The 16,928-nt window shown below is 35.4% G+C and overlaps 1 protein-coding gene across 1 annotated transcript in view; it reads left to right on the forward strand.

The window, feature by feature from the left end:
* LOC145258353 (pre-mRNA-splicing factor ATP-dependent RNA helicase PRP16-like) overlaps nt 1-16,928 on the forward strand; it is a 290,934-nt gene that overhangs the window by 28,151 nt on the left and 245,855 nt on the right. The window contains exons 5-7 of the mRNA XM_080116587.1: nt 1,506-1,686; nt 10,070-10,173; nt 12,510-12,718. Coding sequence (XP_079972713.1) covers nt 1,506-1,686; nt 10,070-10,173; nt 12,510-12,718 — 494 coding nt within the window. The remainder of the gene's footprint in view (nt 1-1,505; nt 1,687-10,069; nt 10,174-12,509; nt 12,719-16,928) is intronic.

Here is a 16,928-nt window from a genome sequence, read left to right on the forward strand (position 1 = left end):
TTACTCATATCATGTTTAATGTTTGTGCAAAATTTCTAAATATTCCAAGGTGTAGTTATTGAAAAAAGTGCAGACAGACGAACGGACAATGGTGAATTTACAGGTTCACCTTCCTTTTGTCGAGGGACCAAAAATTTAAATTCATTTATTTTACGCTACTGGCTTTTGTCTTTTCTTTTTCTTTTTAATTATATGATGACCTTCTGTCCGATTAGTAACATTATTGTTTAGGAACTTATTCTTAACATGGAGAGAGTATGCAGTTAGGAAATTCGGAGTTCCTATCCCGTCGTGGTTACCACCTGGCGAAAGCCAGAGGAATAGTTGGCCGAGACATCATGAAATAACAACTAAAAAAGATGAGGATAATAGTCCGCAAGAAAGAAATAAATTAATATACTGGATTCTGCTTTAAATAACACAAAAATGTATTGATATGCTCTTGACAGATCAAAGGCCTTCGATAAGGTATGGCATAAAGGCCTACTTCACAAGATTTCCAGCTACAGTATAACTGGAAATGTTTTCTCAATTATTAAATCATTTCTCTCTGATAGGCTCATAAGAGTAGTGGTTGATGGGCAGAAATCAGAAGCCCACAATATTAATGCTGGTGTTCCTCAAGGGTCCATCCTGGGCCCAACTCTCTTCCTGATCTACATCAGTGATCTCCTATGGTGGGATCCTTCTACCGTTCCAGTAGATAACTCACTGCTGATGCAATTCTCTATCTATATAAAAGCCAAGTACGTCCAAGGATGGAGTACTGTTGCCATATCTGGGCAGGAGGTGCTAAAAATGGCCTATCTTGCCTTGACAGAGTACAAAATAGACTTCGTAGCCTAGTGGGGGATGCCCTTTTCTCTTCCCTGTGACCTCTCTCCCACAGAAGGGACGTTGCGAGCCTGTTGTTGTTTTATTGTTATTTCCATGGCAAGTGCTCGTCTGAGCTTCAATCTGTGGTCCCCCCTCACCAATCTTTAACAAAAAACACCCATCTAGCTGAAACCACTGTCAGTAATTTTCCCCATTCTTTATCTGTGCCTAAATCAAAACGTAGATTCCATGAACAAAGCTCTTCCAATTACCTGTTTCCCACCTGACTACAACTTGGATGTCTTCAAGTCCAACATAAACAAATTCCTGATGAACCGCCCCCTTAAGTAAGACAGTTTATCAGATCTCCATTACTAACGATTACTACAATATTATCCCATGGATTACTGTACACACAATAACCCTTACCCCCGAGTATCTTCCGGGCCTTGTTAAGTGGTGAATTCCATGTAAAAAAAAAATATTGGAAGATATAAAGAACGTCAAGCATAAATAAATTTTACCAAAATAACTGGATTCAACGTTAAATAATCCAAAAAGGATTGATATGCCATAAAACAAAATAACCAAACCAAACAATCTTTGCTCATTGGGTACATGTCAGAAAAAAATCATTGCTCCATTTTACTCCAAATATTTATTTCATTCTTTGTTTTTTTCCCCTACAGATACTCCCTTGACAAAGGCCGCGTGGGACGATGATGACGATAGTAATAGTACAAGTGGTTCTCTTCAAAAATCCAGTTGGGATCTGAATTCTGTCACTGGTACGCCTTCGCGGGATTCTGATTTTAGTGAAAGAAGTGAACGGTCATCATACAGAGAAAGTAGCCGCAGCCGTAGCAGACGGTAATTTTTTTTCTTCTTTATTTAGTTTGAAAAATAGAGAGTGGAATTGTGGTTTAAAATATGAAGGAGGATTAAATGTCACTTACTGTGCCAATCGAGAAGAAACTGAAGGGTTAACAGCTTTGAAGAGTGTGGATGTTTTTTTTTTTTTGCACGTTAAACACTCGATTTTCAGTGGACAAAGAACCTGTGTTTGTATTTTAGTTTTTTTACAGGTGGCATTCATTTGTATCAGCATATAATCATGTTGAAGGGATCTTACGTAGACTTTAAATACTGTATTAGTTTGCATATTTGATCAAGGTTTAGTCGTAGGGGTGAGGTATCCTGAGGTTAGGTCGTCTTAACAAGCCTTTCTACAGAAAGACTAAAAGATACACAAGGTGTCTATTAGGTAATTTCAGCTGATATAGTAGAAACTCAAATAATACGAATAACCAACCCTTATCTCAAAAATTTAGAAATGTAATTTTCCCCAATTGGTCACTTAATTATTTTAGGGGGCTTGGTCGACATTCACTGATGCCTGGTATCACAGTCATGATGTGAGCATAGGTAAATGTTTCCCAACCCCTAACAAAAAATGAAATAAAAAAGTTGTCAGAAACAGCATTAAGGCAAAGACGATTTTAAAAATTCAATAGATGACTTTTATTTAACGATAGAAAGAAATCCTGAATCCTGTTATTGTGCTGACATATTTTTATGTGTGCGCGTGCTGATTCAGCATGAGAGTCCAGAAGACGATGATGACTAAATCATTTAGAGTTTGTAAGAATGTAAAATGTTCTAAAGGAATATTTTGGCAATAAAGTTAATGTTTGTAACTTCTTGTATGGTCACTAGAACTATATATATATATATATATATATTTAATGAAAAGCAGGAGAGAGAAATCTTTCTCTGACTGAGGCAAAATGATTTTTTTTTAAGATATAAAATATTTCTTCTTTGTTTTTTTAAAACTATTAAAATCCGTTATATTAGTTAGTTCACTATTGTTAATCCAGTGTGATTCGGACGTTGATATGAAACAATATGAAACAAGAAGGTTAAGTGTTAATTCTCGCTGATCTGGTACTTCCATGTAGAGAATTTAGATGTGTGATGCACGCGAAACGATGTTGGTTGTTTAACGTCGGACCTAACGGAGTCACTGGAATTGTTTACGGCATGTTGACTTCGACTGTGACAGATTGGTTGTGGCGTGAAATGCTTTTTTTATAGATTTCAAACCGGCTCCAGCGAAAACTGTCAGAAAAAATATTTTTGAAATTCGCTTTCTTTGTAATCCGATTAGATGAAAAAAAAAACAACATCTTTGTCACGTGAGGTGCTTCCAGCTACATTGGCGTAACAAGAACAGCTGTACGAGCAACTGAAATGTTCCTTGTACAGCCACTTTTAATACTTGTGGCGAGTTGCTACACTATGTTTGTCTTTATTGTGGCCTTCTTTGAATTTTGCTGGATTTTAGAATGAGAATTCATCTGATCTAGTGGAGTATTCAGCTAAGTTACTTGAGATAACATCACTGGGGAATGTGTACAATTTCTTGTATGAGACAATGTATAGTTGTATTGAGGGGATTTTATGTGGATTTTGAATATTTGGTCAGAGTTTAATTTTAGGGTGAGATATCCTCATGTTAGGTTGTCTTAACAAATTTTTGTACAAAAAGATTAAAGACACACGAGGTGTCTAATAGGTGATGCCCAGCTGAAATAGGAGAAACGCTGATTCATAATCTGAAACTGTTGGAAAATGCTGACAAAAAATCTTACACTCACTAAAGATCTCTAAATCAAGAGAGATAAACCTATCCTCATAAGTGCTAGCTAACAGAGTGACACTCTTATAGAAAGTAGAGTAAGAAATTCAATCAAAGGAAAGTAAATCTGTTAGTTTGATATTGTTTACATAAAGAAATTGGTCGTTTAGAATTAAACCTAATTGAAAAATAAATATATAGAATTAAACCTAATTGAAAAATAAATATATAGAATTAAACCTAATTGAAAAATAAATATATAGGATTCACCCTAATAAAAAAATAAAATCTAGAAGTCAATCTAATTAAAAACCAAATATATGGAATTCACCTACCAAATAAATATATAGGATTTACCCTAATTAAATAATTAAAGACACACACACACACACACACACGTGTATACATATGTATATATATATATATATATATATATATATATATATATCCCCGAAATATAAATATATATAAATCCCCGAAACAGTGTTTCATGGTAAACAACTGATGATCCCTTGAAAAATAAAAAAATTGGTATTATAGTAAATTCGAGAGAGTTGATGCAGTGATTGCAGGTGATTAAATGACTTACTGACTAGATGTTTTTTTAACGAATGATAAAAAGTAATTTTTTGTATAGTTTCAAATGTTAAAAACTTCAAAGACTATATATATATATATATATATATATATATATATATATATATAATAGAAATTATAGATCTTACAAGATTTATTTGTTGATGTAATAAGGAAAAACTGTAATTAGTGGAGGTGTTATATGCTCTTTATGCCTAGGTATTTCGAAGCCTAATGCTTCTCATCAGAAGAGGGACTAGGTGGCTAGATTGCAAACAATTCAATGCGACATCTACCCAAAAGGGGTAAGTGGGGAAGATATTAAGGTATCTGGTTAATAAAGGAGTGATAGACAAGGAGTGAGTGGGGCAATCTGAAGTTGTTAAACTAATGCAGGTGAATTTTACTTAGTTGGAGATTGCGAAAGATTACACTCTAACCTCTAATTAGATTCGAACCCAACAACAGAAGCCATCCCTGGCTTCATTAGCAAGGGCCTAATCCATTCGGCTATTGTTAACTGCGAGAAATGTTGTTGAATTTAAAACATTTATTTTTTTAAAAAGCTTTTTAACGTCTGTCAGAGTGATCTGACGATTATATGATGATCTATGCATGCGAGCTAAATTGACTGACTTTAATTCAACTGAAAGTGCTCAACGATAAGAAACGCATTTCTTAAAGGGGCTGACATAATTATTTACTATAATGATTATTAAATACCTGTAGACACTAGTGTTTCATCCTTTCGAGAATCATCAGTATATAGATATATGATCGCAATTATATCATAGTGTAACCTTACTATTACTTTTAAGATGAACTCAAACGTTGCATGTAGATATACCACTATCAGCCGGTCACTGAGGTGCGACCGACAGACGTGTTATAGTAAATGTCTTAAAGCGGTCTCGGGAAGATATGAAGATGGCTGTCATTAGGGTCTGTACGAAGAAATGCATACCTGAGACGCTGGATGTGCTGCGTGGCTCGTTCCTCTCACAGGAAATGTCTTGACCTCTTCACTCTTGATGGCGTTCTGACTGGAATTTTCTTTCTTCATCCTTCGGACCGCTTCGTTGTTTACAATGAAGGCATTTATGAGCGCATTTATGGCAGACACAAGAAAAACGACACGCGACGCAATTGTAATATATGTGTCCACGATATGGCCCCGCTACACAACGCAAGGTCAGAAGAATAGATAGTCTGAAAATGGAGATAATCGCTATGATAATAATAATATGAAATAATATATGAAATATAATAAGATGGAAAGATAGAGAAATGTATATGAAAGGCGAGATCTAGAAAGAGAAAGATATAACACGATCAGCCGGTCACTGAGGTGTGACTGGCTTAGCGTGTTACACTATCTTAAAGTGGTCTCGGGAAGATATGAAGATGGTCTTCATTAGGGTCTATGAGAAGAAAAACATACCTGAGATGTTGGATGTGCCGTGTGGCTCCTTCTCTTAAGATGATTTCTTCACCCCGGTGGCCTTCTGACTGGAATTTTCTTTCTTCATCCTCCGGACTGCTTCGTTGTTTGAAGGAAGGCATTTATGAGCGCATTTATGGCAGACACAAGAAAAACGACACGCGACGCAATTGTAATATATATGGAACATAACTATTTTATTTTACATTAGAGATACAATATGTTGCAAAAAAAAACTTTTACAATTTAAAACTGGGCAATAAGCTTTTCAAAGCTAACTAATCTACCTTAACTAGTTTTGAGGGAGGTGGTGCTCCCCCCCTCCTCGTTTACGGAGAGACAAAAATTATGGTGCTCACCTCGTGACGGCCTGAACAGAAAGAGAGAGAGCTTTAGGAAAGAGAATTATGGGAAGATGTTTCTTTGTATCTCTACGCACATGGCCAAATAACCACTTGGCCATGCTGCGGAGGGTGTTAGAAACAGTGGCACAAAGAAATAGTGCCACATCGACGACATTTGCAAAGAAAATAGAACTTTTGGCACAAACTTTTTAGGTGAAAGAAAAACCCATTTATTTTTGGTTTCACAAACCATTCGCCGACACATATTTACAGCACAACAACTTTGTACACTCTTTCTTTCTCTTTCTCGTCGGATAACTGTCTTATGCTTTGAGTACAACTAGTTGGAATGTGGCCATGATTCTCGCTTTTCATAAGTCTCGTGAGAGGAAACTCGCGTGCTTGTTGAGCGTGCCTTTCAAATCGCCACGCTTCTTTCATTTTCTTCCCTCCTTTTTCCATGCATATACTAGCAGGCTGTCTGGCATTGCCCGGTCATAACATACATTTAAATATGATATTTTAATTCAGATTACATTATTATTATATTCCCTATTGATTATTATATCGGACCTAATATATAATAGCGAGATCAAAACTAAAAACATATATGCCTTGGGTGCCATCAGCTAGAATCCAAACCAAAACCTACAACTCTCTACCTTCATTCCTTAGCATGTGAACAATGCCCCCCGCCATATATATATATATATATATATATATATATATATATATATATATATATATATATATGAAGTGCCTTAAATAAGTTTCCAAAATTTTTTTGTACATGCATGTAAAATTGTCGTATACTCTTGATAATTCAGTATGTTATTGCTATATATCTTATGAGATGACTGACCAATTTTTATGATTTCAACTACAGCAGAAATTGGAATAAACCTGACTAAAGCCCAATTGTCACAGCTGGTGAATTTCAAAAATGCAATCTGGACGTGAAGACACTTTAGAAGAACTGTATGCAATAAATTGTGCTTTAAATTTGGAAAAAATGCTACAGAAAAGTATGGAATGCTTCAGACTGCTTTTGGACCATCTTACATTAATTGAGCATCAGGTTTTGACTGGCATAAGAGATTCAAGGAAGGCAAGGAGTCTGTGAAGGAGGATGAGAGGTGAGAGGAGTAAGGAAATCAAAACACCAGAGTTGATTGGCCAAATAAATAATTTCATGGATAAGGACCATCATGTGTTTATAGAGACAATAAGTGGACAGTTTGACGTCAGTGTGGGAACTGTACACACAATTATTTGTGAGAAATTGAAGATATGGAAGATTTGTGCAAAGTTTTTCTCAAGAGTGCTCAGAGAAGATGAGAGAGAAAGATGTTGTCATGACAGCAGGGGGATGGTTGAACTGATCAATTCAGATCCCTATTGTCTAGACCTTGCTCCCTGTGACTTTTGGTTATTCCCTAAGCTCAAGGAAAACCTTAGAGGCTGTCGTTAGGAGACAATTGAGGAGATGAAAAGGCCGTGATGATGGTCATTGACACGCTTTTTTTTTACATAGGAGTCACCACTTATCAAGACCCGGAGGCCACTCGAGGATAAGGGTTATTGAGTATACAGCAATCAATGGGATAATATCGTAGTAATTCTTAGTAATTGAAATTTGGTAGATTGGATTACTTAAGGGGGCGGTTCATCAAGCATTTGTTTATGTTTTTTTTTTTTTTTTTTTTTTTTTTTTTTTACAAGGGTGTCACCACTTATCAAGGCCCAGAGGCCACTCGAGGATAAGGGTTAATAGGTATACATTAGTCATTGTGATTTTAGCATAGTAAACAGTGGGAATTTTGAAACTTGGATTACTTAAGGGGGCGGTTCATCAAGAATTTGTTTATGTTAGACTTAAAGATGGCCAAGTTGTAGTCAGCTGGGAAACAGGCAAACGGAACAGAGTTCCACAGGTGTGCAGTTCTAAGAAAGAAACTTTGTTCATGGAATCTAAGTTTTGACTTGGGCACAGTCAAAGAGTGTGGAAAATTATTGACAGTGGTTTCAACTAGACGAGTGTTTTTTGTGAAAGTTTGGCGAGGGAAGACCATAGATTGGAGTTCAGATGAGCACTTGCCATGGAAATAATGATAAAAACAAAGTCCCTTCTGTCGGAAAGAGGTTGCAGGGAAGAGAAAAGGGCATCCCTCACTAAGCTACAAAGTCTATTTTGTATTTTTTCAAGGCAGAATAAGCTGCTTCTAGCAGCTCCTGCCCTGATGTAGCAAATACTCCATCCTTGGATGGACTTGGCTTTTATATAGATAGAGAATTGCATCAGCAGTGATATTATCTACTGGAGTGGTAGAACGATCCCACCATTTTTCCAGAGATATTGGCAACAGATTTGATGTACGTGTTCCATTTCAGATCAGGAGTAAAGGTCAAGCCCAGAAGCTTGTCAAAACATGAGGCTTATCCAAGATGAGAGCTCTCCATTTCAGTTGATGGTACTCCTGCAGTATTTTACCCACCGATTTCACGATCTTAGCCGAGCGTTGACGCCGACGAAAGCCGAGAATTCGGAGCTACTACGGTGCAAGAACGCTAAAAGTATGTGAATAGCAACAACATTACAAGGAAAAGATATTACACACACACAACAAAATGGATAAAATTAATACAAAAAATTTGGATAAAATAAATCACAAACACTTACCGTAAGTTTTTTTTAAAGTAAAATAAATTTATTTTGTTGATTATTTATTTTTTTTTTTTGGTTCATTTTGTTTTCCGATAGCTTTTTTTTTTTGGGGGGGGGGTAAGCAACAGTAATAAACACTTCAATGTTTTTTTTTTGTTTGTTTTTAACAAAACGTTATTAAACAGTAACAACAATGTTTTTTTTTTTTTTTTCAGTAATGTTTGTAGGGGGGGGGGCAACAATTACTGTTTATCTTTAGTTCCGACTGGAAGATTTTCTACTGACTGCAGAGGCAAAGTAGGGAGCAAAGGGTTTTCAGAGGATGTGGAAAGAAGCTCCTTCCCAACCGGGTAGCCTTCCGCGATTTGATTTTGGGACGCTAAAAACGTCCATGGTGATGATGACACATTTAAAATCCATTCAAAATAAAAAATAACTTCGCAGAAATATTGACAAAATTTGTTCAGAATTGCATTAAATTTGAAATTATTTTGGTGTTTTTTTTTTGGGGGGGGGGTAAGCAACAGTAATAAACACTTCAATGTTTTTTTTTGTTTGTTTTTAACAAAACGTTATTAAACAGTAACAACAAATTTCTTCCTTTTTTTTATCGCTAAATTAAATAGCTGAAATGAAAGGCTGTGTATTTTTACTTTGAACAATAAAATAACTGAAATGAAACGCTATGTGTAATTTCAATGAAAATTATTCGTCTGTGCGCGTTCGTTTGAAGCGCCCTGATTGGCTGATAGAGTCGTACCGCTCGCCATGTTCCGGCGTTTTCCGACGGATGTTGATCAACGCTCGGCTAAGATCGTGAAATCGGTGGGTAAAATACTGCAGGAGTACCCAGTTAATGCCAGATGGGGATCAGAGCGTTGATGATGTGAAGATAGGAGCTTGGTTTTAAATGCATTAAAAGTAACCAACCACCTTTTCCCCCATTGTACCACGCACTCAAGATCAGAGGAGAGAGAATCAGAGAAAACTTGGTGATTTATGGCCTTTGTGAGGCCTTCCAGAAGTTGTTGAAACGGTACAAGTGCATCGAAGCCAGAAGAGATTACTTCGTAGGTGAATAAAGTTTTATGTGTGTACTATCAATAAAAGTGTCTATATGAAAAAAGTCTGGAAACTTATTTGAAGGCACCTTGTAAATTAACCTGTCATCCCTTTTTTAAAAGATGGAATCGCCTGATCATTGAAGACAAGATGCAAGCAAGCAAGCAAGCAAGCACGGTCCACACAGTTTTATTTATAATTATTGAGATATGCATATGATTCTGTGATGTCATATTCCTGCTTACACCACGTCTGAAATGTTGATGCGACATTAATTTGTCACATGAGCCGTCAATATGCATTGGTGTCATCAATCTGCGTACATGTCATCAATATGTGTATGTGTCCTGGCTTAATCATTGACTGATGTGAGCCAGCCTACATCACAATAGTTGTGATTGCCCTGTTTCTTATGTTTTTACCGTATACACTTGTTTGGATTTTTTGTCAAACGTGGAAACCTGGATTATTTCCATAGGAGACGGATCTTTTGTTAAAATATGAACGGTTAATTTTTCTTTCAGATCCAGAGATTTAGAAACACCACTTCCAACTCCCACTTACAAATATAACGAATGGATGAACGATCGTGATCGGAAGCTACTGTATCGAGAATCCACCCGAGGAGGTTAGCATGCACGATCAATAAATATTAATTTTGTTGAATTTTTGTTGAATTTTATTCTTTTAAACACTCAGTTTCTGAGTCGCATATGTTTATCTGTTTTGCTGTCAGGTTATGCAGTTTTGAATTCATAGCTAGATCTTATGTTCAAGTGGAGGAGGTAAATGTCTGGGTTGCAGGTGAAGAAGGCCTTATGTTTTAAAACATTGAAATCATCATTATCATATTTGGTTTAAATCTGTTTTACATGTTTGTGTGTATTAGGTTGAATAAATTAAAAGTAAAACATATTTCTGTTTTATAAATTTCAAGTGCAAGCATAAACCGCTCAACATTATTGATATGAATAAATTAAAATATTATTGATATGGATGTTAAGCACAAACGCAAACCCCAGAATATTATTGGTATGAATAAATTAGAAATAAAATTATTTGCTTAAAAGCTATACATTGATGGACTATATATATTTGTAAAGCCATTCACTTACAGGACTGTTTCGCTGTATCACAGCTCATCAGTGCAGCTATTTCGTGATGTTGATCATCTTACATTTTATTCCTTTAATTACGTTGACATTCGCAATTCTTGACAGTAACTGTTTCATAGTGCAAAATCATTCATTTAATTATTATATCAATCAACCCCTCAGAAGAAATAGCAACTGTCAATCCATCAAAAGCAAATTAAATGCATTTGGGCATGATTACAAAATCCAAAAATTAAAAAAGAAGTTGCAGTCACGTTTTATTTTATCTTTTATGACACCATTTTGAATTTTCAAGTCAACTTTTCCCCTGTTTTCTGTAATCATGCTTTAAAATTATTTTTAAAAATGTGATATTAAATTATCGTTATAATATTTTACTAGTAATACTTATAATTATGTACATTACTAAGGCGAAAATATAATTAACAAGCGGGGGTACCAAGCATTTTCTTTGTGTGGAGAGGTGGTGTAGTAAGGAGTCAATACAACCAGAAAAAAAAAATAGATGCTGCTTGAGTGGAGGGAGGTGTGAAAAAGAAAAAAAGGCTAAGAAAACCATAAAATGATTCAATTTTTGTTTTAAAAGGAAAAAAATCCCATTATGTAAGCCTCGAAATAAGAAAAAATAAATAAAAAGGAGTAGGTATGCAGGCTTGAACCTGTAACGCGAAGGAGGAAAAGAAGGTGAAAAAAAGCAAACCGCTTAACTCTCACGCCCACCATGACATACGATTTTGCTGCCATTCAAATTAAGCTAGTCATTGCAAGCGCATATAATAACTTTACAAAAATGGCAGCAAAAACTGCCCAGTTGAGGGTGAAGGAATGAATGTTTTTGGCCAATTTTTTGATATTTGTTGTCCAAGACATTGAGCTTCAAAACGATACCGATCTAGTCAGGATCCGTCACGTGTATCAAAAGTTTTTGCAAGAAATACAAGCACACACACATTTTGCCTTTTATATATATAGACTAGCGGGGGGAGGGGGGGGAACCGGTGTTGCCCGAGTATTTGGAGGTGTGTGTGGTTTTGGATAAATCAAAACTCCGGGGGGAGGGGGGTAAAAAAAAAAGTTTTGGGTGGTGAGTATGAGGATCGAACCGGAACCCTTGAGGCAAAGTTGGAAATTAAAGTGTGAAAAAAAAAGTGCGACGTCAACCATTGGGCCACCGCGAAATACTAACGGAAACACGTTTGAATTTATTTAACTATTTAGAATTGGCAGGTACACGTTTTAATGACTTAATGAGGTCAACTTTGACTGTGAGGTAGCATTTCATTTACTGTGGGAACGCTTTTTTTATTTTTATTTTCCCAAGATGTTGGGATGTTGGGGGGGGGTACCAGCTCCCCTTATCCAAATTGAATAGCAATTGTCTGATATAAGAAAATATTTCCACATTGATCAAAGTTGATTGCTTTCGGACATTTCCGGCGATCAAGACTGGAAAAATACCGCCAGTGTTAGGTTAGTGTTGCTTTTATTATAGGAAAAAGCCGCATGCGGCGAGTGAAAACTGTTGAATATTTATCTTCCCAAATTAAATAGACAGGCGACCTCCATTGTTAACTCATAGATATTATGATTTCTATGTGATATAAAAAGTTTTAAGAAGTTGTGAGCCGACCGACCGCTTCTCTGAAAAAAGCCTTTCTTGGACATACACAAAAAGCAAACATACATATACACATTTTCGCTTTTATATATAGATAGAAGATTATTTATTTATTATGCACGTGTGCATAGTTCTTTCTTTTGTTTTTGTAAGATCTAAGGGAAGTAATTTGCCGTAACTTTTTCCCTGTTTTCTGTAATCATGCTTTCATTTTTTTTATAACTAAATCAGATTTGCAGTTTGACAACGAAGATGATAAAAACGATTGGGAAGAGGAGCAGAAACGTCTCGACCGAGAATGGTACGGCCTGGATGAAGGCTACGATAATGAACACAATCCCTTCTCTGGATCGTCTAATGAATACACAAGCAAGAAGGAAGAAGAAATGGAACAAAAGAAGAAAAAGCGCATGTCTGCTCGTCAGAGACAAATCAACAAAGTAAGTATTCACTCTATAGCGTGAACAGCGATACAGACCAAATTTTTTTTTTACTCACGTTCACTCCTAACATGGCATATCACCACTTGGACATAAGGGCCTACTATTTTGAGCCATGCATAAGAAAGATTAACAAGATGTTGGTTTACGCTACATTCAAACTTCTGCATATCAGTGCAGCCAGGGAAGCAGGTAGCAAGAAGGGAATTTCAAAGTCTAGCTGTTCGAGGGAAGAAAATATTAGAGGACAGACTCCACCAGTGCTCTGAAGAACTACCTTTTCAATTTGTCAGTTAGCATTGAAGCCCATACTGATCACAGCTTATCCAATACAGCCCACGCTTTTGAGATACCATTTTGATATCTCTCTCCATGGAACCTTATGTTGCTGCTCAGGTATGTAAACTCAGTGACTTCACTCAGTGTTGTTCCATCTAGAGCTTTGATCTCCCTTTCCGCATTGAAAGTCATAAACTTTGTCTCATCTGCATTAATGCAAAGACCAATGTTATTTGCAGACTTTTCTAGCTCATGTAACAGCGTTTGTACATCAGTAGTGTTATTTGCAAACAGAGCAATATCGTCTGCATAATCTGTGGCAGTTATGTGTGCTTTTTTTTTTTTTTTTTTAAACTTTTTACTTGCGTTCACCTATAGCAAGGCGTATCACTAGGTGTATCAGAATTTTTGTAGGAATTTTTGACATCCCTAACATGAAACTGCGAATAAAATATAAAAATCTCTAAATTTCTCTGTTAAAAGTGGATTATTTATTTTCTTTATGGATTATACTTCCAAAATAAACTATTAAAGTTGTTTTAAAAGTAATAGAAATATATATATTTTTTAAAACAGTAATGAATTTTCCGAACTCAATATTTTTCAATTTTTAAACTTTAAAAATCTATCAAAATTTTTCTATTGATTCTATTTTTACGATATTTTCAGGATCAATGTGAAATTTTATGTTCTTTCTAATAAACCGAATATAATATTTTAGACAAACGTTTTTTTTTTAAATTCACGCCCCCCCCCATTTTCAAGTTTCTATTAAAAAGTAAATAATTAATTTACTCACAAATTGAAGAGAAAAGGCCAATAAATAATATATTCAAATTTAAAACAAAAAAAAACGTAGTGTTTTTTAGAATTTTACCTGTAAAGTTTGAAGTTTAAAACCTTTTTTTTTAAACCACGGTATTTGTTTTTCTTTTTTTTTTATGGAACCTTGGTCCTTGCTCCTTTAATTGAAAAAAAAATTAGGGCTTGAATTACATTTTTCGAGTAGTTATAAACTTGGAAAGACAGGGAGTCGAATAATTCACGCCTCCCATTTTGAAATGTCTATTAAAAAGTAAATAATTAATTTATGTACCAAAGTCTTATATATCACAAATTGAAGAGAAAAGGTCAATAAATAATATATTCAAATTTAAAACAAAAAAAACAAACTGTTTTTTAGAAATTTACCTGTAAAGTCCGAAGTTTAAAACCTTTTTAAAAAAAACCCACATTATTTTTTTTTTTTTAATGAAACCTTGGTCCTTGCTCCTTTAATTGAAAAAAAAAAATTAGGGCTTGAATTACATTTTTCGAGGAGTTATAAGCTTGGAAAGATGTGGTGGAATTATTCACTATTTTCACGAAATTTCTGACACACCTAGCGTATCACCACTTGGACGTAAGGAGCTACTATTTGAGACCATGCCTAGGAAAGGTTAACATGGCGTTGGTTTATGTTACATTTAAACTGCCAGGGAAGCAGGTTGCAGGAAGGGAATTCCAAAGTCTAGCTGTTCAAGGGAAGAAACTATTAGAGTAGAAAGCTTTTTGGCATTTAAGGACCTCAACAGTGAAGGGGTGAGATTTTGTTACTAAGCGGGTTTGGCGGGAATATATATGTTAAGGAGGCACAAGTGCAAAATGAGTTCATCAGAACACATTCCATTAAAATATTTATAAAAGAGGCACAGAGATGCAACATTGCGACGATGGGACAGGGGTTGGAGCTTAGTTGACAAAGTGGGGCCTATTAGATTGAAAACTTTTTTTTGAGCCCTATCCAAGAGGGAGAGGCTAGTGGGAGATGCTCGGGCCCAGATGTGGCAACAATACTTCATGCCTGGGCAAATGGTGACATTGTAGAAGTATAGGATACTCTCAGGTGTGAATTGTCTTCTAGTTTGATAGCAAAACATGCTTTTCTTACACAGAATGACAATGCATTGATATATGAAAATATAATAATATATCTTTATTTTGAGTGACTGTGAGGGATGTTGGAGGGCTACAATGAAGATGTATTATATATTAATACCCTATGCCAGTAAGTAGAGATTATGTTAACTAGTATGAATTTTGGTAAGATTACATAAGTGTATGTCATGATAATCTGGCATCAAACAAATAGACAGTGCAACTGAGGTGATTGATGCATGGGTGATGCCAAAGGTTACGTCCCTAGACAAAGTGCGATAGAAATGCAGGTGTCAAATGATATTACATAGAAATAACGTCACATGTTCGAAGGATAAAACCGAGTTTTGAGTCAGTCGGAACTGGAAAGTAAAAGAGTCAAGATATGTCTAAAAACATAGAGAGAATGTAAGCGAATATTGTCTTAAGACTCTGCCCATATGTCGACCATCTTAAGACTAAGTAAGAAAATTAATTAAAAAATAATTTATATGGTCTCTCCCCCCAAAAGCAAATTCTCTAAATAAAACCTTTGAAAACCTAGAAGAAAACAAGTTAAGAAGAAATCAGAATTAGATTGGTCTCTCCTCCCTTAAACAATCTTTCTCTAAATAAAATCTTTGAAAACCAACACATCTTCATTGTGTTCCATGTATGAGTAAATTTGTCTTGAGTTAAAGGAAAAATCAACTGTAATAAAGCCAGTAGCATGTATGGAATGACCAAGCTGTTGCACTAACCCATACATAACAGCGGGATATCGGATGACGAAAAAAAAGAGGAGCTAAAAAAAGCATGTGTCAGTGTGATAGGCACTGTTACCTTGTGTCAGCGCAATCAGGAACTTTTAAGAATGTGTCGGCAAAAAAGGAACTTTTAAAACAAAATGCACGACTCGTTAATCCTCTAAACTTTTGCAAGATTGAACTGTTAAATGAATTACATAACACCTGGTTATAGCTGCAGACCAAAGAACGCCGCAACCTAGGAGAGTTAATCCCCGAAGCAATAGCTCCAGTAGCACTTCAAGGTTGGTGAATTTTGAAACACAACTTTTAGAACACATTATGAATTTTGGAACACAGCTGTTAGGGATAAGAGGTCATAATGTGAGCTATATTTAGTTTTATGCAAAGTAGTTAAAAAGAAGCTCTAACTAATAATTCAAACACCTCCAATTTTTTTTTTTTTTAATAATAGGTATTAGACATCACTTAATAAATATTCCCCAGATGTACGTTTCTATGGAGTATTTTCAAAAGATTTCAAGTGTTAATGGACACAACCTGCCATTTGAAAATTCAAATATATTAAATTTGTATTGAATTTGATCCATCGTTATTGCTAGATATTGGTTGAACAATGCTGAAAGATGTGCTGGTCGATGATTATTATGATCGTTATTGATATTTGTAAAAATAGAACGCCAGAAAAAATGTTATCATAGCGAAATAAATATTTACAGATAAAATTATTTATGTTAAAATGTTTTAATAGAAAAGAATGTTAGAACACAAATAATAATTTAGAAATAGGTCTGACCTCTAGAGTCTGACATTTCATGACGTAGACGTCACTTAAGATGGCATGGGATTTACGGTATGGCTTGAAAGACACGTATCATTTTTTAGTCAAGAGTTAGAAGTCAGAGAGAGCAGACCGAGTCAAGAGAGGGACAGAGATGGTCTGCAGATTGTGATCGCTCCCAGTATAGGGGATCAGAAAAAGCGATAGTCTAGGACCGATGTTGCAGTTTTCTAATGGGACAAAAATCCAGAATAAAGCTGCTGTAAATATCACCAAGACTTCAATTTGTACGAATCTTCATTTGCTGTTTTTCCGAGGATCTGTCAAATCAAAACCAAAGATGGACCATAGGTATGTTTCTCCATTGGCCGATGTAAAACTACAGAGACTGTTATTTGTCCATTTCTATTGTAAATGTTACATGTCCGTTTTTAAACTGTATCTGTCAATATATCAACACTGTCGTAAAGTGTTATACACGCATCAA

The sequence above is a fragment of the Euprymna scolopes genome, chromosome 33 (assembly GCF_053919585.1).
Source record: "Euprymna scolopes isolate OS-2025 chromosome 33, ASM5391958v1, whole genome shotgun sequence".
NCBI classification, from domain to species: Eukaryota; Metazoa; Mollusca; class Cephalopoda; order Sepiida; family Sepiolidae; genus Euprymna; species Euprymna scolopes.